At 40.3% G+C, this 22,372-nt stretch overlaps 1 protein-coding gene across 1 annotated transcript in view; it reads right to left on the bottom strand.

The window, feature by feature from the left end:
* The window catches only part of SCUBE1 (signal peptide, CUB domain and EGF like domain containing 1), a 397,419-nt gene that overhangs the window by 21,306 nt on the left and 353,741 nt on the right, over positions 1-22,372 (bottom strand). Inside the window, exons 15-20 of the mRNA XM_089662778.1 lie at positions 19,707-19,844; positions 17,466-17,669; positions 14,081-14,242; positions 13,278-13,445; positions 8,309-8,470; positions 6,729-6,926 (exon numbers count right to left, since the gene is read on the bottom strand). Of these exons, the coding sequence (XP_089518904.1) occupies positions 6,729-6,926; positions 8,309-8,470; positions 13,278-13,445; positions 14,081-14,242; positions 17,466-17,669; positions 19,707-19,844 (1,032 nt within the window). The remainder of the gene's footprint in view (positions 1-6,728; positions 6,927-8,308; positions 8,471-13,277; positions 13,446-14,080; positions 14,243-17,465; positions 17,670-19,706; positions 19,845-22,372) is intronic.

The raw sequence follows: 22,372 nt of genomic DNA on the forward strand, positions 1-22,372 counted from the left end.
TTAAAGCAATGGCGCACCATTTTTTTCTATACATCACATGTTTTTGTTTAAGTGAATAAGTACACAGATTTGATGCTAACTGCAGTTCCACACACATATTACAGCAGACTACTGCGTTTGGTTTGGTTGGATATCACAATTTTCAGTAGTTGTACAGTTGTGACCAAAATTATTCAACCCCCAATGCTGTAAAGGGGTTTAGGGACTATAGTGTACATTTGGAATTGTATTCAGAATCAAATCCTACAAGGACGTTGTAACTACCCAAATGCAACTAAAATGACATCAATTGTTTATGTAATACAGTAGTAAATGGTTCTTATGTGGTTTCTTCATTGCCACAATTATTCAACCCCTTAAAGACTACCACTCTGAAGAACAGAGGTTCATACAGGTGCTTTCCATCAGGTATTGAAAACACCTGTGGATGTCACCGAGCAGCAATCAAGCATAATAAGCACCAATTAGGCAGCTTTAAAATGACTGTGATACTCAGCTCCTTCTAGACATTTACTGGTGTGGTTACAAACATGGTGAAGGCAAGAGAATGGTCCAGGAAGACAAGAGAAGAGGTGATTTCTCTTCACAGGAAGGGCAATGGCTATAAGAAGATTGCAAAGATGTTAAACATACCAAGAGACACCTTAGGAAGCATCATTCGCAAATTCAAGGCAAAGGGCACTGTTGAAACGCTACCTGGTCGTGGCAGAAAGAAGATGCTGACTTCGACTGCTGTGCGCTACCTGAAGCGTAGAGTGGAGAGAAGTCCCCGTGTGACTGCTGAGGAACTGAGAAAAGATTTGTCAGATGTGGGTACAGAAGTTTCAGCCCAGACAATAAGACGCACACTGCGTAATGAAGGCCTCCGTGCCAGAACTCCCAGGCGTACCCCCTTGCTGTCTCCAAAGAATAAGAAGAGTCGACTGCAGTATGCCAAAAGCCATGTGGACAAACCACAAAAGTTGTGGGATAGTGTTCTGTGGACTGATGAAACAAAATTAGAACTGTTTGGGCCCATGGATCAACGCTATGTTTGGAGGAGGAAGAACAAGGCCTATGATGAAAAGAACACCTTGCCTACTGTGAAGCATGGTGGAGGGTCAATCATGCTTTGGGGCTGTTTTGCTTCTGCAGGTACAGGGAAGCTTCAGCGTGTGCAAGGTACCATGAATTCTCTTCAGTACCAGGAGATATTGGATGGAAACGTGATGCAGTCCGTCACACACCTGAGGCTTGGGAGACGTTGGACCTTTCAACAGGACAATGATCCCAAGCATACCTCCAAGTCCACTAGAGCATGGTTGCAGAGGAAAGGCTGGAACATTTTGGAGTGGCCATCGCAGTCACCAGACTTAAATCCGATTGAGAACCTCTGGTGGGACTTAAAGAAAGCAGTTGCAGTGCGCAAGCCTAAGAATGTGACTGAACTGGAGGCCTTTGCCCATGAAGAATGGGCGAAGATACCCGTAGATCGCTGCAAGACACTTGTGTCAAGCTATGCTTCACGTTTAAAAGCTGTTATAACTGTAAAAGGATGCTGTACTAAGTACTAAGATTGAATGTCACTTGGGGGTTGAATAAAACTGATAATGCTGTGAGCACAGAAAAGACATTTGTGGTTATTTCATTATAACTGTTATGTTATATTTGTCTGACCTACAAGTGCCTCTTTAATGTAAATGTAAGCAAGATGACTGAATGATCAAAAGCAATGTCAAACTGGCCAAAACACTCAATTTCAGTGGGGGTTGAATAATTTTGGTCACAACTGTATTACTTTTTTGGGGGTTTTAAACAAATAGCAGCACATACATTTTTCTTTTATGTTTTATACTTCCTTTTTCCGAAATCTTTAGAATTCTCACATGATGTCATAGGTTTCTAATTTTCTTCGCATCTTCTCTGAGCAGGGCATTTCTCAATGAAGTAGAAAGCACAGCTCTCTGACCCATTATACTCAGGGGAGTTTAATGATGCTGGCCATCTTGTGGTGAAGAAGTAATTCCTGTGGGGGAAGCTCTGGATTCTAAGTATTGCAACCTGAGCTTTTTGCTTTTTTTTTTTTTTTTAAATAACAGGATGGGAGATTTTTTTTATAAAAAAATAACCCTAAAGTTGGGCTTTAACTTTTTTGAGCCAGCCCTGAAAAAATAAACTGAACCAGTTGGAAACATAAAACAGATTATATTTGTATGTGCAAAAGAGGGCTGATGGCAGTTTCTTTTCCTTCTGAGCTACGCCAATATCAACTTTCTCAAAACAAAAGATACTCCCCCACGCCAGCATTGCCACTTCATAGACAGTGCCTATTCTACACTGTAAATAAGTGCAGAAGGGAGAAAAATAATAGCAAAGGGGTGGATGACAGATCAGAAAGGAAATATTATAAGCCAGCAGTGTATGCGGTCATCCATCTCCTACCCCATTTTGTTTGGTGCTTTTATGTTCTTGAATTAAAAAAAAAAAAAAGAAATTGGTGTGTACAGCATAAATATTAATAGGATATGTGATCCGGGCTGTGATCTCATTACAATACTGTGTTTTCTCTGTTGTATTATCGTTCTACTTCCAAACCTGCCATGAAGCAGCATTTAGCAGCGTGGGCTACAGGAAGGATAGGTATTCAGTATCTTTTTTTTCCCAGTTATTTGCTTTTCTGAAACAATTTTATTATGTGGCAGGATCTCTTTAAATGAAAATATGGGGCTGCCATGAATCATTTTTCAAATATGCTAGTTCCTTGCCTGTCATGCCAACTTTCAGGTGTTAATACTTTCTGGCTCATAACTAAATATAAACATCCAAAGTTTTGTATCCATATGCTGCATGTCTGTTCCAGGTCCATGAAAGAATAGGAGCCAAAAATAAGCCTGGCAACTAGCATTTTCAGAAAGAAGGCAGTAGTAGCTAAATTGTTTTCTTTATAGAAGATGATACTGAGAGGAATATGGAGTTCTACGTCTGAAAATGCTAGCTGCCTGGCCACTCTGCTGAAACAATGGCTTCAATACTTTAAGTCAACAACTTGGAAAAAAGTGTGCATGTCAGATGGCCTGCGTTTGCTCTGACTTCACTGGCTGCATGCTTGTTTTGGTTCAGTGTCTCAGGAAGTTTTATCTTACACTAGAAACAAATGTCAGATCCTTGAAAACTAATGTGCGTAGCACCACCTACAGGTTATTATAGAGTAATACAGTACATCATATTAACACTACTCAAAAGCATCAATACCTCCAGTTACAATATTATACCTACAGCTTATATTTAACCTGCTGATGTTTTGCTTCGCGGGTAACAGGGTGATTTCTGGCATATCTGGGAACATCTGGTTCCCAAGCTGAATTTAGTTACAGTTCAGAGACCAAAACTAAATATTAGTTTGCCTAAGCTCCTAAGACTACTTACATGCTGTTTGATCAAAGGCAGCACCATTACTCCCAAACAATAATAATGATTGTGGGGTACACGTTAGCTGCAAGCCCATTCATTTAATTAAAGACAGTGTGATCCTGTGGAATTATAAACACTGGAAAAGACAAAATCTCCCTGGCATTCAGAGCATCTTAGCAGCATCTTAAATATGAAGAAAATGCACAGTAAAGGTACACCAGGATTAATCTCAAGATAATTGTTTTTTTAGTTCATTGCACTGGGTACTATGCTTTAACAGAAATATGGCGATGGAGCTTTAGGCCTGGCTCACACTGATGCATTTTTTTAGTACTTTTTTCAGAAACGCACTACAGTCCATTTAACATGGTTTCCTATGGGACGCGTTCACATGTATGCGTTTTTTTAGCCGCTGCATTTTTGCAAAAGTCAGGGACTTTTTGTAAATGCAAAACATTGCGTGTTTGGTTCAATAGACTTAATCAGAGATTCTGCAAAAAGTGCATGTAGTGCGTTTTGACATGTTTTTGATGCGTTTTGCATTTTTAATCTGACCAAAAACAAGTTGGCCCCTGCCATAAAGACGCACCAAAAACATGTGTTCAAAATCACAAAACACTCCGCAAAAAGCAATGCAGAAAAGGACAAAACGCAAACTGCATTGGTGTGAACTGGGCCTTAGAGTGATCCAGTGCTTTGCCTATGTGGTGAAAAGTAATGGCCTCATTTAAAGAGGAAATACCATCTGCTGCAGGTCCCCAGGATTTTGCCATATGCACAGCATATTTGCACATAATTGCAGACTCCAGTCCCTTTGCACATGATGCATGACACACAGTTCCCAGTCCTTGTTTACAATGGGAGCTGATAAGATGAGAAAGCCAATCGTAGTGATTACAAGATCAGGAAGCCCAGAAAATGCCTCTAGCGTTTATATGTTCTAAAAAAGTAGGATCCAAGTGGTGGTAAGTGGTTGAGTTGTAAATAATGTTAAGAGGAGAATTCCTGCGCTACTATCTGTGTGAAAAGGACAGCTAATAATATTGGTTAATGAGTGAAAGGCTTGCAGCTTATACATTGTTGTGTGTTCCCATACCTACTCAATTACAAAAAATGCATCTCTACCTTTCAAAAAGTGATGGTGGAACCCCCTAATCTATAGCAGGTACATAGACTTCTCAATTGCAACTATAAATAACATAACAATACCCCAAAACCAATAAAAACAAAAAAAAGCTATATGGAAATAACAATGGCGATAGGAACCACTTCAAAAGAGTGTGCAATAATATACAAAAAAGTATACATACAAAATGTTAATGTTCACTGTAAATGTTCAGTATAATAATAATGTTGGGAACCACTAAGTGATAAAGTTCAAAACAATAACTATTTGCAATAGTGGTAGGAAATGGTTTCTTGTGCAATAAGATAACCATGGAAAATACATTCAGGTCTTTATGCATTCCCCATCCCGGGCTTAATTCTGTGACTTAACACCTCCCCAATCCTCCAACACTTCAACGCAGACAGTAATCCCTTTTAGGATCACTGCTCTTCAGTAAAATTTTTGGATCAAAAATAGTTATAAAAACAGCCATCATAGTGTTTTTCTGTCTTAAAAATGTCAAATTTTATTTAAAGTACCAATAAACTCACGTTTTGAAGTGCATAAAGATCTGTGCACAACAATATATAGCATACCAGTGTTATATCACATTGCCCTCTTAAGAATCCAGGATTACAGCTATGCACTAATAGCAAACTGTAGGGCATCACTTCCTGTTCAGCGTGTTAAGCCACAGAATCAGCGGTGGAACAACCAGGGTTGCAAAAGTCGCACTTGCGACTGGGAACTGGCGATCCATCACTGTGGGGGGCGAAGATGGCCAAATAGTGCTCGGGTTCGGGAGCTGGGCAAGCACAGTGACATCTGTAAAAAGGAGTAAGGCAGCACACAGCCGCTGCTATAATAAATATCCTGCACAACATCTGCGGAGCAGCATTCTGGATCTCCGACCTGGACAGGACATCTCTCCATCAGTTCTCCATCATCAGGAGCTCAATCTCAGACCAAGCTGATGTCTCCATTGCCAGCGGCATTTTGTTGAAGTCTGCCCATACACACAGAGCAGAGTTGGCCTTCAACAATATGGCGCAGGTAATGGAGACAAACTACACTGAACAGGCGGGTAATATTAAGAGGGGGAGTAGGAGCGCTGGAAGGAAAAGAGAAGAGGATGATGACTGAGCCTGCCTTGCACCCGAGCAATAGGAAAAGGTAAGGACAGAGTGACAGCTCCAACCAGGCCAGAGTCTATGGGGGTCACTGTGGTCACCAAAAGTTTCCCTTCCACATCGTCTCCTTTACATCAAAGTCTGCAGGATTCCCTCTTACAGTGTAAGGAATAACTCTGTGGACCCTGATGCAAAGGGGAACTCTATAGACTGATGTAAAGGGGGGGCTCTTGTGACCAGGGTCCACCTTACATCTGAGTTTCCCTTTACACCTGGGTCTGCAGAGTGCCCCTTTACATCACAGTCCACAGCGTTCCCATTTACATCTCCCTTAAATCATGGTATGTAGCATTCCCCCTTACATCAAGGTCTGCAGAGTTCTCTCTGTAGGGGGGAATCCTGCAGACTCTGATGTAAAGTGGAACTCTGTGGACTCTGATGTAAGGGAAAACTTTGTGGACTGTGAAAAGGAGAACTCGAGTCTAGTGTAAAGGGGAACTCTGATGTAAAGGAATTCTACAGACCATAATATAAGGGAGAACTCTTATGTAAAGGGCAATGCTGCTAGTTATACCTCTGCATGGAATTATACCCTGGGAAAGCACATAAAGAACTGATGACATGTCTGAGTGTATGTGAGAGCATAGATTGACTGGTGGCAGAAGACGTGGTGTTTATGAAGCTGGGGGTCACTACGGACACAAGCAATATTGGACATCTATATTGGACAATTATTTTGAATGTATTTTCCTTGGTTATCTTATTGTACAAGAAACAATTTTGTTTGACGGGGTTCCCACCACTTTAGCAAATAGTTTTGTTTTGAACTTTATGACTTAGTGGTTCCCACCTTTATTGTTATATTGAACATTTACAGTGGATTATCATATTGTATGTACACTTCTTGGCTATTGTTATTTGCATATAATTTGTTTTTGTTTTTGTGTAGGTTATTGGTTTGGGGGTATTGTTATGTGTACCATCATGTGTTCTTTATAGTTGCAATTGAGAAGTCTATGTACCTGCTATAAATTAGGGCACCCCACCATCACTTGTAAATAATTTTTGTTAGGGGTAAACAATACTTATCTTTCACTTACCACTTTTTCTCATCACCAGTACATCTCCACACTCATCTTCAATTGGGAGAAAAATCTCTGGTACTACGATAAGTATTCTTCTTTTTGGAGGGGGGTTGATGTTCCAGATGCATTCCACATGGGCTGGATAATCGCCGGGATAGTTGGGAGACTCAATGTAACCTGTATAATCTCCCAATTCTCCTCCACAGTGTTGGTCTGTGAATAACAACATGCTCTTTATCAATTATGGAAAAAACACACTTCTAATTTCAAGTTTACGCAATCAAAGAAGTCAAGTGCCAATAAGTGTGTGAGTGGGGGCTTCAATATATTGTGAAGCATTTTTTATATCTTTGTGTTTATAAGGAAACATTTTTGTAAGCTGTGTAGAAATAGGGTATTAGTGGGTACCTTAAAAGTCCTATTTTTGGTAAAGTCTGTTTGTACATTTCTAAAGATGAATTTCTACCCAGATATAAGATGCAATGGTTTAATATGCTTATATTTTGCATTCTCTGGTTACTCCCTTCATCTTCATCAACATGCTAATGAAATGAATGTCCTTTCCATTTCCATTACATATCATATTCTCAAGAGAGAATAAATTCAGCCCGGTCAGGAAGGGGGGTAAATCCTCTGGAGGGCAAGTGGTTAAGGACTAGCAAGCTGCAATATATTACATACAGTGATGAACATAAGTATTTGAACACCCTGTTCCTCACTGTATATTGTTTTTGAGTTTAGATATGCTTTAGGCTTTACTAAGACTAAGAGTGATAAGAATACAAGTGCCAAAGGATTTTTCTCTATTTGATTACTGCACTATTACTGCAAGCATGTTAAATAAGCATTACAAACATTATTTCCAGGTTCACTTGATGACTAGAAATTGCAAACCAAGTAATGGCTGAAAATATATATTATTCATAATCTGCAATGTAGTACTATTTAAATAAAATTTATCTGAAAAACTTCTGAGTAATTCCATATTTACGAGTCTACAAGACAAAACGTCCAGTTTTCTAAGACACCATGCACACTGGGCGTTTTAATAACGCTGATAACGTTAGCTGTGTAAAGTCACGTTAAAAACGTGAGTTTTTCAGTGTTTTTTTTTAGTATTGCCCCTCAAAAAATTTTTTTTTAGTCAAAAAAAGTAAACAAAACGCTGGTTTGCCACTTTTGTCGTGTCTTTCAGCATTAGAGCGTTTTTACAGATGAAAAACTCTATGAGAAACCGACTAGTCCTGGGTTTTTTTTTTCCAGCCAATAAACGTCCCTGCCAAAAAACGTTGATTACAGTCTATGTGTAAATGGATACATAAGACAACATGCTGGGGGGTTTACTGGCTGTAGAAGAAAACATCAAAAGCCAAAAACAGCAGCTGTAAAAACGTCCAGTGTGCATGAGGACTAACAATGGTAACCTGCTGTAAATTCCAGTTTAGGGGTGCTCTTATGAGCGCTATGCACCTATAATAATCTTTTCTTCTAAAATGTTGCACAATGCAGGGAATTTGCCGTTTGCTACAAGGCATCATCTTTACCACTCTGTTACAATGCTTTTATATGTTAATATGTAGCAAATTCACACCTACTTTTGCAGTGTGTTACATTGGTTGAACCATCAAAGTCAGTGCTGGTATTTCCTGGGCAGGTGATACAGTAATTCTGTCCAAACTCAGGCTGGTAGGTTCCAATAGGACATCTGATACATCTGTGCGTTGTAGAATTGTAGAAATGTCCAGGGGAGCAGTGTACTGCCAAAAAGAGATTCACTAATAATGACATTTTACAGAATTGTTTTAACTATATTCCTATTTGGGGCTTGTTCACATTATATTAAGTGACCTTTTTTCTGTGTTGGCGAGGCCTTTACATAAACCTGTGAAGACCTGTATAGTCATAATATTAAAGGATGTGAACAATTTACCTGTCCCCATGTGACAGAGCTGGGCCAATCACTAAATACCAGGGCTGTCACAAAGGAAAAGGGGAGTGAGTTACATGCTCCCCCATACCTGGAAATACTTTCTACAGGAGCAGCAGGGGAGTACAGAAAAAATAAGTCAGCCTGTTGCTTTGCCCTGCATGACATATGTTTTTAAAGCCTTCTGCAAAACCATCAACGTTTTACAAGGTAACATATCATTTCTGGATTGGAGGCTGCAGAGAGGAATGACATGATGTCACCTTTATACTGAGGAACTGTGCATCCCCATAACACTATCATGCACTAATAATATTTTGGGGTAATCAATTTTTGTATTAAGGGATCATTATGTGATGTATATTTGAAGAGGATTTGTATTTGTATGTGATGTTTTCCCTGTGTATGGCTACTGGGGAAGGGGGGGGGGGGGGGGGGAGCACTGCACTGATCCGCAGCCTATAGCTTAGTGGAAAAATAGGGGTTAATTTCTTCGGGTGGGAATATATATAGGGAGGTGCCGTTTGCTGCGGACATCCCTTTTAACAAAGTTGACAGATGAATAGTCTTAAGGGTGCACCACGTGGCAACCGGAAGTTACGTCAGGACCCCACTGAACGTGACGTGGCAGTAGTCACGATATGAGGTGAGACGATATGAAGATCCCGGTAGCAGACGCTGGTTACTTGTATGGGCATTTATGTTAAAGCATATTATATATTTCGCTTGTGAGCAGTATTTTAATTGATGGCAATAAATATTTGTGTTTGAGCAAAATTATACAATCTGAGGCATTTTTCTTCCTTCATATGGGTAATCTGAGCCATTGTTACAAGATGGCGATGGAGTGACATATTTGGAGCCACATATTTATTTACAACAAGCGCATTTGTCAATCATTTGTTTGAGAGCCAATATCATCTGGTACGAATCACGGATTATCATGCAATTGGTGTCACAGAAGAGCAGTGGTGGATGTTTGTAGGTGTGAGGTCACTGGAATCAATATTGCTGCAAGATGGACATTTAAAGACACTTTATTGTATTTGAATGCACAGTATTGATTTATCACAGTGCTACTTCATATTCAATTATTGTGAATGTGGGATATTGGTTTACATCTATTTATTTAAAGCGACAGCAATGATTTGTACTCATTTGAAGATTGTTGATTATGAAAATTATTTTTACACTTTTCATTGGTTTATTTGGATGGGGTTTTGGTGTCATTATAATTTTTAGATCACAGTACCTCATTAGTGTGGTGTTTGTGTGTTGATTGATATCATGTACTACTGTTTCTTGTGGAATCATCATGAAGCCACACAGCCAACTTTAATGAGTATACAGATCAGAGCTCCTTTTCTGCAAACCTGTTATCTGACTTATGTATTGAGGCCAGATGGTCAGTAAGACAGCCAGGCAAGTAGCATATATTAGCCTTAGAGGTACCAACCAATAAATCTTCTGTTCATTGTCAGGCTAGTAAAATAAATAAAATATACTGGTGCATTAATGGTCCCATAGAGGACTACCTGACCAGCTATCAGGCACCACCTGACTGCACCTCATTAGCTACTCCAGCTTTCTGGCAGAAAACTCAATCATTTGCCACTGACTGAGCTATCGGCGAGACTTCGTATTCTCAGAGAGGAGCTCAGTGCCCAGCTTGGCTCAGCCAACTTAGCTCTACCACTACTATTTAGACAGCCTGCAGCACCCCTGTTATGCTGAGCACAGCCTGCCTGTTAAAATGCCCATGCTATTAGCCCAGTGATGGTCCTATTGACTACTGTCCAAGGCCTGCTGCAGCTGTCCTGCAAAACCACCTAGCAATGGCAGTGACATTACTCTCTGCAGGTTGTGTGCAGCTTCTTCAGGAACTATGCAGATCTTGAAAGCAGCCAGACAAACTCAAGTCCTCCTGACTGACTGCTATGCAGCACTCTGGGTTAGCTAAAGAGAAAGCACAGGAAATGCTGTCTGCTTTTAGGCTCTGTTTTTTAGTGAAGGTCTGGACTCTGGTAAAGGGTAAGCAACTGCTCTGACCTATTCACTCTTCTGAATAAATGTCTTTTTACATCCATGAAGCAAAGGTTGTCTCTGGAAAATATGAAAATGAACCCAAGGCTTCAGCTAATGGCTCAAAAGGAGAATACAAAATATTCGTATGCACTATTTTTTTCATAATTACTTGACAAAAACTTTTTAACCCCCTCACGACCGAGAGTAAAATAAATCTTAATGCCCAGACCCAATTTTGCAATCTTAACATGCGTTAGTAAATCTATATTTTTCATTGCAACTACTTTATGCATCTAAGTAGAGTATACGTTGTTTGGGCTTTCATTTGGTGGTAAATGGCAATGGATATCTACTTTTTTTTTTTTTCTATTATCAAAGAAAAAGTGGCCCAAAACAGTAAAAAAAAAATATATTTTTTAAAATTTTGCTGTATATTTCTTACTACTACTATAGCCAAGCACCAAAGAACAACCCAAATAAATTCTCCTGCTCCCAAGATCGCAGCAATACCACATATGTGTATGTTAGTTTGTTTGTAGCCATAGTAGAGCCCATAAACAATAGTGTGTTTTAGGTAAGATGAAAAAAAGAAAATGCATACTGACACTAATTTAAAAAAAAAAGCAATTTTTTAAAATCCTACCTAAAATATACTGACCTTGACCCTAACACTAACCCTGATACAGACCCTCTATCAAGCCTTTATCTAGCTACTTTTTCTTTCTTTTTATTATTTTTTTACATACTTTTGTTTACATCGTTCTTCCTGGCAAGGAGAGAAAGATACAGTAGGTATCATGTATCTTTCTCTAGATTCAAAAGAGAAAGAAAACACATAGGTGGGCTGCACAGCGACTGATCACTGTGACAGCCAATCAGAAGCTATCACAGTGATCTTGGAGTCCTGCGCCCCGATCATTAGTAGGAGACCTGAACCCTGGGTGAGAGCCCAGGCTCTGTGCTGGGAGCACGCCCCTATCACAAACCTAAAACAGCATATGCTGCATGGTGCCCAGGTTTAAAGCCTACCTCCTGGACACTGCATGTGATGTTATGGGGTTAGTACTACTGTGATGTTATGGGGTGAAAAGTTTTTCAGTCCTAAACATTAAAAATAAAGAAATGAAGCACAAAACTGTTATAGATTTCATATAATGATGTATGTTTTTGAAGCAATTATGCACCTCAATAAGTATATACATAAAACATGCAGTGCTAATAAAAACTAAAGATAAATGAAGCATAAAAATCATAAAAATCAACCAACAAACTCATAAAAACTCGGTCCTCTACATAGAGGGATAAGTGACTAAATAGTAATGAGAATATAATGGAATAAATGACGCTCAATGGCGTAATCAATAGTGACAAGTGCAAATGTCCAGAATCAGCATTATAAAGTGCACAGTGATAACGATGAAAACTCTCAAGGCAGAGTAATGAAAACTGGTGACACTCTGTGACCGTGTTCCTTATAAGGTGATGAGTATAGATTGCACTAACCAGAAAGCGCAATTTAATGCGCGTTTGAGTAATACATAACCAACTCCTGGTCATCCACATCTAGGAACTGGAACACAGTGGGGGTCATCTGGCCAGCGTCAGGTAGGCAGGTATCACACCATCAGGGTCTCCAGGGAAAAGCAATCTTCTCACCAGCAGGAGGAGTCAGTCTCACCATTAGTGTAGCAGCCACCAGGTCATCAGGGTATGCCTTGAAGGGGAGGGGATCGGGAGTAATGAGCCACCCAGGCAGGAGGACTGTAGACTGCTAAGTGCTGCTGAACGCGGCCGCTCCGACTCCCGGAACCCTACGGCAGCCGTAGGGTACCGGGAGACTGGCTCCTCCTGCTGGTGAGAAGATTGCTTTTCCCTGGTACCCTAATGACCCTGATGGTGTGATACATGCCTTTATCTTTAGTTTTTATTAGCGCTGCATGTTTTATGTATATACTTACTACGGAGGTTTTTGAGGTTTGCCTTTCATGCTAGCTGCTCTTTGGTTTTTATCCATCGCTTGTTCATTTCTTCTGTCATTTATTGTATGCACCTCAATAATTTGTCAATGTACATTGAAAATGTCTTAACAAACTTTGCTGCAGAGCCCTACCTGTTTCTGCTCTGAGGAAAAAGCCGTTTGTTGTCTGTAGAGTGAATCTGAATGGGAGTGACTTTTTTATTATTAATCAGCTGATGCACTTGCAGTGTTCTAATGAGGAGATGCAGAGTCTGCATTCCTTTAGAGGTGACTAACCCCTAGGAGTATCTCGCCAAAAATTAAATGCCTAAAATCTGACTTGCATTTTTGTGCAGACTTCTGGGAAAATCAGTGAGCCAATCACACAAGCGGAAAATTAAATTTCCAATTGTGTATGGAATGCCCCCAGACTGCCATTTTGCATTAAATCTTACAGAAAATTGCAGCCCTGCATATTGAAAAGGCAAAGGTAATTTTTTAACAACATTCAATTACAATATGACTTGTGTAGCAACTGTACAGTATATGCTATTTTACTTTTTTATTTGTTTCTTTCCCACCAAAGTGGAGTTACCCTTTAAATGCTTTCTTCACAAAACAGGGCGGATGATACAATTTCTGTCAATTTGCTCACCTTTTGTCTCACAATCTTGGAATGAAAGTGCACTTTCATATTTAGTCACTAATCCACCTCCACATGGAAAACAGACTGTGCGCCCAGCGTCTGGTTGATATGTGCCCAGTGGACAAGCCTTGCAAGGTTTAAAACCATCCACGGAGTAATGTCCAGGAGCACACTGTCCTACAGAACAAGAAAACTGCAGTCTTATAAATTATCTCATGGCTATGTAAAAATTTATTCACAATTATAGTGTCCAGTGCACATAAATATTCACTCAAATGACAGCACCATGGACATTCAAACCAACTTCATCTAAAAATTGGGGGTACTTTACAAAGGTATTATCTAAAGCAGAGAAACCATATAATTGCTAGACTTTTAATTTGTATGTCAGGACAAAAAAAATAAAAGATTATGTAGTACATCTCTCACACTTTAGGCCAGTGCCACTTGGTCCCCAGAAAATTGTGCTCACTAATATTACTACATGCTACTTTGCTGCCTGCCCACTCCACTGTTCTACTAGAAAGAGGATTCTGTGACCTTTTGTTTGACAGTGCTTAGGCCTGAGCAGCGAATCGTTTGAGCATTGTCACATTCAGAATGGCACAGACATCATCCACCTCAGTTAGTTCTAACAACTTCCAACACCAATGCTTACCCAGGGTTGACTTCTGCATTGAGAGGGGGGGCAAGGGAGTGCAGATCCATGAGTATACAATGCTGGCAGGTAGGTAATTAGCCACTACTGTCACAGTTCCCTGAACAGGCAAAGTAAAAGGGTCTATTAAGTTTAAAGACCTTTCATCGCTTACCTCCACATTGTGAGACATTTCTTGCCCCAGCAATGCCCAAGCCATCGTTACTTGGGCAAGGCTCACATGACAGCTGCCCCTCTGTGTCCTGGTATGTTCCTGGCAGACAGGGCACACATTGATTGCTCTCACCACTGTAGTATGTTCCCACGCCACAAGTCACTGAAAGGAAATGCAAACACAGTTACGTTCCTTAGATGGTAAACTCTATGGGGTATGGCCTTGCCAATTTCGGCTGTAAAATTTGCTACACTAATTATTATTCATTGCTTACACTGATCAGCCATAACATTATGACCACCCACCATAACAAGACCACCTTAATACTGAGAACCCCCCCCCCCTCCTTTTGCTACCAAAACAGCCTTGATCCTTAAGGGAATGGATTCTGTAACAGTCATTCGTACTGGGCACATGAATAGCTGCGTGTGTAGCAACCATTTTGTCATGTCACAAGTCTCCTATGCCATCTTGACTCAGGATGACATAGTTCCGTGACCATTCCACCTCCCCTCTGTCCTTCAGCTTATACAACACACAAACTGTTAATGCATGCAGGCCCTTGTTATCCGTCCATTGATCAGACACCCAGATCTTTCCATTAGCCCAATCCCCCATTCCAGTCTGAAAACCCTAATAAAACTGTCACTCTCACAAGCATGAGAGATCTGGAGACCTAACAAACCTTGGGTCATAAATGCCATACTGGAATACACATTCCTGATATACGGTTTATCAGCCAAGATTCTAATACTTAAGCATATCTCATAACTCATGAAATCATTACAGCACAGTCAGAATATAAACATATTTACCTCCCGCAGTTATTGGGTACCATTAACCCAAACATTCCTATGCTAGGAGGTTCCAGAGTAGATTAGGTCTCTACACCCCTTCTATGAGAAATAGATATCCGAGAACTGCCATACCTGTATTTACATCCATTTTGAGGCTACTTTAACCACTTGCCCTCCTGAGAATTTACCCCCCTTCCTGACCAGGCCATTTTTTGCGTTACGGCGCTGCATTAATTTAACTGACAATTGCGCGGTCATGCAATGCTGCACCCAAATTAAATTTACGTCCTTTTTTCCCATGAATTGAGCTTTCTTCTGGTGGTATTTGATCGCCTGTGCGTTTTTTATTTTTTTGTGCTATAAACTGACCATTGGGGAACTCGGGCACTGCCCGAGATCAGTAGGGGGCCCCATGAGATGTCCCTGGTACCTTTCCTAGGCTTTTTTGGGTGTGATTTGAATGTGGGCAAGGACACAGGGGCCCCATGATCCCCTATTGCCCGGGGGCCCTATGAGTGGTCAGTCCGCCCCTGTCAACACCCCTTTGATAGCACAGAAAAAGGAATGACAAGACCTGTTGACTAGCTCTCCTTTCACCATCAACGAAGGAACATCTGTCAAGTTATGAGAGCCGATAACACCTTACTCGTGGACTGAATTCTGATAAAACCAGGACTTTGCAAGTATTCTCCATTTTCACCTCCTTTTTATTTCTCTATTGCTTTGTTGTTTCTTTATTTCTTTGTAACATCTTCTTTCTGTAAATATTTTATTTCCACCACTTTGATCTTTTCATCATTAAACCCTATTTTAAAAAGTGTTAAACCTGTCTCTAAGGCTTCTAATGCAAACTAAAGAATCCCTGTCTCTTGAAAAGTGCTACTGAATATAATTATCCTCTGAATATACCGGTCTGTGGTGACAGTGTGTGTTTCAGATGTTTATGCTAAAATCATAGTTATTACTAAGATTGTGAGTTTCCCCCTTCTCGGTAAAAAGGCGGTGGTGGTGTTTAAAGGGTTAATTACTTAGGTAACTTAACCCAGTGACAATCGCTCTCAGCCTGTTGGCACTTAGATTGTGGTCCCACAGGATGAAAAATTTTTGTGCATGGTGCAGCTGAGAGTGGCATTGTAATGTGACAGCATGGTGTAAGATTGGCTGGTCCTTTGTCATGAGTTGGTAAAAAGGGCAGGGGTCAGGCACCTCATTTGTCAAAGACTCCACTAGACCTCTGAAGGAATGATGTGGTATCTGGCAGCAACCCATCAGTAGCAGATCCCTTAACTCCTGTAATTAGCAAGGTGCGGTCTCCATTGATCTGCCTTGTTTTTCCAGCACATTCCACAGATGCTCGACTGGATTGAGATTTATAGAATTTGGAGGCCAAGTCAATACCTTAAAGGCACCTTTTTCCATTGCTCCATGCTCCAATTCTGTTGCTCACATGCCCACTTTTAGGCACTTCTGGATGTGGACACAGGTCAGCATTGGCACCCTGGCCGATCTGCAGCTATGAAGCCCCATACTTTGAGCTACAATAGCTCTTCTATTGGAGGATCAGACTACATGGACTAGCCTTTGCTCCTCATGTGCATCAATGAGCCTCAGCTGCCCATGACCCTGTCACCAGTTCCCCAATTTTCCTTCCTTGGATCATTCTTGGTAGGTCCTGTCCACTGCAGACCAGGAACATCGCAAAAGAGCTGCAGTTTTTTGATTGCTCTGACCCATTTGTAAGAGTTGCTCAAACCATTAAGCTTGTCCATTTTTTTTCTGCTTTCAACACATCAATTTCAGGGACAACATTGCTCACTTGCTGCCTTGTATATCCCACGCACTTTCAGATGTAATTTAACAAGATAATCAATGTTATTCACTTTACCTGTCAGTGGTCATAATGGTATGGCTGATTGGTGCATATCTCTTGTGCGAATTATGCCACCATGCAATTATCTAGCAATTACTTTAAACCAGCTTTTGATTTCAAATGGAAATGGATAAAGTCAACCTAACAGTGGCTTTGGTTGCTTTTTAGTTTTGATCCAATCTGTGGAAGCAGGCTGCCCAAAACTTGAATTAAAATCTGGTTAAAACGTTTGAGGCTATATTTTCCACAATAGCACTTGTGGCCCAGTGCCTGGGACAGCTGTGTTCAAGGGGCAGCACTAAGCCTCAAAATTTACAAATTGTATTTTTTTTTTTTTTTAGTTTATTTACTGTTCTTCTGGTCCCACTGGGCATTTGTGACAAAATTCAGCCAGTACAATACCCAAATGTATAGCCAGCATAGTGGATTTAAGTAGCAGAATGATGATAGTAATAATGGAAGAAATAATAAAGCTTAGAGTATATTGTACACAAATTGGGCCTTGAGAAAATGGTATGAATCTCTGCAAGACTTTGAATGTACAACTGAAATCTCACCTAAGTGTCACATGACCCACTGTCAGGCTTGTTGCACATACTAAATCTACACTTCACACGGTATAAAAGCCCAGCCACACAATACACTTAGCTGATTATTATCTGCTTCATTAAATTATCCATTCTGGGCTCTCATCTACAAGTAAAAGATATATTAATACCGCATTTCCCATCCTGTAGGACCTGCCCGGCGCTGCACACCTCCTGATTCTCCAAGCTCTTTGCTGGTTTCTGAGCCACCTCATACTCCATGCCAGAAAACTGGATGTAAAACTGCTGCCTGTTTATTGACTTCCTCAGTGTCCTGACAGCAGCATGCAGCTTCTGTTCCGCCCTCTTCCGTATGCAGTCCGAATTACAGGAATCTATGGAGAGATCAGAGGCATCAGCTATGGGGCAATGCTCATAATTCAGAAAATCTACAAAGATCTACATGCACTTCATAGGAAGGAAAATTAAGGACCTGTATGGAACCCTCCCTAAACAGCCTTTGTACTCATTCTCAGTTTGTGTCTCATTTATCTTACAAGAAAGTTCCAATTTCTACCCTTGTTCCATTCAAACACTTTCCAGCGTCATTTGACAATAAGACTCTACAAAGATCTGACAATTCTTCGGCTTTATCACCTGCCTGAAACCAGGGCAAAAATCTGATACTCTAGCTGGGCTGAGGGAGAATGGCCAAACTGTCAGTTAACAAATAGGGTAAGAGAAACAGTGATGTCAGCTCCGCACAAAATTTTAACTGGACTGGATCAAGGGAAAGGTGAAAGTGTTTTTTTGTTTTTTTTAAAGATGCAATGATCTTAAAATGGTTCCTGATGGCTATAGCAGCTCCTTTCAACTATTCCGGACCTGTTTTTGAGCCAGAAAAATGTCCCTTCATTGGCCTCCTTAGTGTATGTTTTTATTTTTGGAAACAAAAACATACAGCAAATCAAAATTACAATAAATTTGAAGTGACTGCACACAAATAGCAATTCATTAAGTATTCTTTGTATTTGATTAAGTATCCACATGTGGAAGGAAAACAAAATTGCTCCATTTCCCCATCAACACAGTCAGTGTTGATGGGGGAATGCCTGCCGCAATGCTATTGTGTACTACCAGTGGGAGGGGGGCGCAGGGAGCCTCTGGCCAGCAGAACACAATAATTACTGCTAGCGGGTATAGCCACCGGTAATAATCGCATGTAAAAAATCTGATAGGCCAGTTGTACCCAAGTCAATTGATGGAACCCTGTGGAACCAGCTGAATTTTGTTCCATGTATGGCTAGCATTAGGCCTCTTACCTGAATACATATAATAGAGCTAAATTAGACAGGAGCCAATTCATTTACCAGCATGTCTTTAGAGTATGGGAGAAAACTGAAGTACTTGGAGGAAACCCATGAAGGTGGAGGGAGAACATGAAAACTCCTGGCAGATACAGTTCTGACTAGGATTCAAAGCAAGGACCCCATTGCTGCAAGACAGAAGTGCTAACCACCAAGTCACTGTGCTGAAGTTACCACGTTCTATGACGTTACCCCTTTAGCGATATTTAGTGAGTGGCAAATCTATCTTTGCCAAAATGATCCTCCTTATCCCTATTAACAAAGTCTTTAGTTTGCTTTGGTATAATTGTGACAGCACTTTCTTATGTAACCCTAAGTGCCAGTTCACACCACAAAAGTGCACTCCGGATGCGTTCCAGATGCGTTTTTGCTTACTGTTCACGCCACACTCTGGTCTGGTGCGTTTCAGTACAGCTCTGTGCAGAAAAAATGCAGCATATTCTACTTTTTTTTTCCTGCACTGGAACTGACTGCACTGGTGTGACCTAGGGCCATTGGAATACATGGAAAACACAGTGCATGAATTTTTGATGCAGAATAAAAAATTACTGGACTGCATTTGGTGTGAACCAGCCCTAAGGGGGGAGATTTACTAAAGTTGGTGTAATGTGGTGCAGCTGGGCTCAGTAACCAATACGCTTCTAACTCCAGCATGTTCAATTAAGCTTTGACAATAAAACCTAGAAGATGATTGGTTACCATGCACATCTGCACCAGATTCTGTATGTACCAGCTTTAGTAAATCTCTCCCTAAGTCTTCTATGATAGAATGTATGTCAGGGCTTACAGCCTGACACAACTGCTCTGACAAAGAGAGAGAATACAGGTAAAAAATAAAAAAATAGGTTATCTCTGTGAGGTAGGGCTGCAAAGCTATAACAATCCATAGAGTGGAGATTCAGATTGATAACAAAATTCTCATTAGTTTGTTTCTTCATTTTAAGGCCCTGTCCTGTGTTTAGTAATCACTGTCTAATGACAGTGATTATTAAAGGGAATAGAACATGATATGTTTCCTTGAAATCTAGAAAAAAGCAGGCAACAAATACAGAAGTTATGACGAACCTGATACCTCTTCCCTCTTCACCTCCAGCTCAAATTCTCCTATGATATAGGACACTTCCCTGGATGGCGATTTCCGTCCGCGTCTCTTTTTCTTCGAAGAGTTGCATTTGAGGTTCACAAAAGTAACGTGGCAGCTGTCTGTACATTGAAAATAATTTATTCCTAAAGATGTGAATACCACAAAAGCTGGCATGTAATAGCACAGCTCTTTAGCCAATAACAAGATCCACATCAATTAAGAGACCCAATAAACAGTAGAAGAGAAAATACAACTTCAGTGTCTGTAATAACCAATCATATCTCGGGGATCATTAGGGAGATGTGTGCATGGGCATTGGGTCAGAACTGCTTTTCTCTCAATAAAAGTCACTAGAATTGCAAAAGCAGCTTGATGCAGGTCAGAAGGAGGTCAACAACAGGTCAAATGCCCCTGATGAAAGCATTTCAAACCGTAGTTAAATAATAAGTCCACCTTTGAGAACAAATTAAATGTTCCACCCATTTTTAGGGTAGAACATGTAACATGTTCCCAATGCTGCCCCCATCCCTGTGACAGAAGTTCCCTGTACTAGCGGTCACTATTTAAAACAGCACAGCATTGCGGGGCTGCACCCACGTCATTCATTCACAATGTTCCTTAGTGGCTGTCGGCTTGTAGTGCTCAATGGAAAACCACAACGCTGTGGACAGCCAAGGTAGTTCATTGAATCTTCCTGTCAGTATATCTGCTTACCCATACATCCTATACGGGCAAGCAGATATACTGACAGGTCTGCGGGAGACCTGCATGGCATCAGAGATCTGCTGATCGCTGGTGTAATGCTTACAGGCTCCTGAAACCAAAAATATTAAATGAACTTTTACCTGCAAAAAATGTGTGCAATTTTTATTTTTGGTCAAAAGATGAACTTATCCTTTAAATGCAGCTGAAATCATACATTTTACCATCTACATAAAACCCCCTACTATAAAACCTTACCCTAGATCCACTGCTTAAATCTCGCAAACTCCCTCTGTGGCCACATTATGTTTTTGTTAATGCACAAGCTCCTGCATTCTATGGACTGTGCCGGCTCCTGATGATGTCAAGATGAGGAAATGCCCTGGGTGGAGCTTCCTTACGTCACCTATACCACTTCCAGTTAGCTCACATCTGGTCCGTGGAACACAGGAGTGTCCCGGACACATAGAAATACGCATATAACTTGTGATTATCAAGCACATATTGAGTGTAAGTGTTTTTAAAAATTTTAACTTTCAATAAACAATTAGTAATACACTATTGGGAGGAGTCTGGAGGAGAGGCATGGATGGCCAGTGATTTTAATGTGTAGAGGGGAGCACAAAATCGACAATGGAGTTAAAAATGCACTTTATTTTTTTGCTGCCTTAAACTGTTATGAAATAAGAAGCATAAGAGAAACTTTATAACACTTTAATTGACTTTATTGTTATATATCTGTATGAATTTTCTTGCACGGAGCACTTATTGATTTGCACAGTTCTCATTAATGGTGTACTTATGATGCTGTTTTTTAAATAATGGGGGGAGGTGTATTGCAGCACCACACCCACATATTACTTTTCCGTAGATTGTATTACCAATTTTTTGTGATATAGCAGCTGCAGCTGAGTTATTGGGCACAACACCATAGCGCAGGATTAATTTTCATCACTTCTCAAAGAATACCCAGTCAGGTGCAAGAAAAATAAAAAAAAAAAATTTGCATTTTTCCTTGAACATAATTGGATGATGGAAATCAGCTGAGTTTTACTGTATTTGCTAAGTACTTGTAAAGTGCATAGTCTATTTGTCCTTAGTAAATCAACCCCAATGACACAGTAAAATCGAATACAACCTTCAACTGTACTGGGACTTTAGTTTTACATGGTCCTACATGATGTGCCTGGCATTTAGCATTAAAGTAGTATTAAATGCTTCAACTTTTTGAAATTAGTGCAAGATTTTAATAAAGGACAGGGTTATTAATGTAATCTTTCTTCATTCAGTATTTTATCTGTATTTAAACCTTCTATGCAGTTTTGTTCAGTTTTTAATCTTCTATTAGCTGACTTTTTTATTTACTGGTGGCCATGGAAAATCTGAAAAAATGGAAATATTTGGTTGAAAAAAAAATACTGTATTTTTCACCTTTTCCTATTTATTGTAATGTCAATTTTTAAAAACGTACATTTATATTTCAAAGCAGGATTGAAATGCAAAAGAAGAATGAGAAAATCTATCTAGTAATAATTGTGAAAGCTGTCCGGAAAATGCTATTCGCTTGATTGCTGTGCTCGTCCTCTGGCTTTAAGGAGAAGTATAGCCATATATAGCTGACATCGCAGAGCCCATCCAGGCTCTGAAAAGATGCTGACCATATGGTTGGGATCCACCCAGATGCCTGGACTGTTAGCTGGCTCAGCCTCTTGGCGAGCCAGTGACAACCTGAGCCAGCTTCTCTCTCTCTCCACAGCCTAGCTCACCACTGAGCGTTGGAGGGGCAGAACAGAGAGCAGGTGACTGACAGTCACCAGGTCTCTGCAGCCTAAAGACTGAGAGCTCAGCCATATTTGATAGCTCAGTTCCTGGTTTTAGAGCCGACGGGGGACAGATGCTGCATCCACCTAGGTGAGTATAATTTTATTTGTAAATTAATTCTATA

This window comes from Staurois parvus, unplaced genomic scaffold (assembly GCF_062004578.1).
Source record: "Staurois parvus isolate SC_StPar_1 unplaced genomic scaffold, SC_StPar_1.0 ptg001539l, whole genome shotgun sequence".
Classification (NCBI taxonomy): domain Eukaryota; kingdom Metazoa; phylum Chordata; class Amphibia; order Anura; family Ranidae; genus Staurois; species Staurois parvus.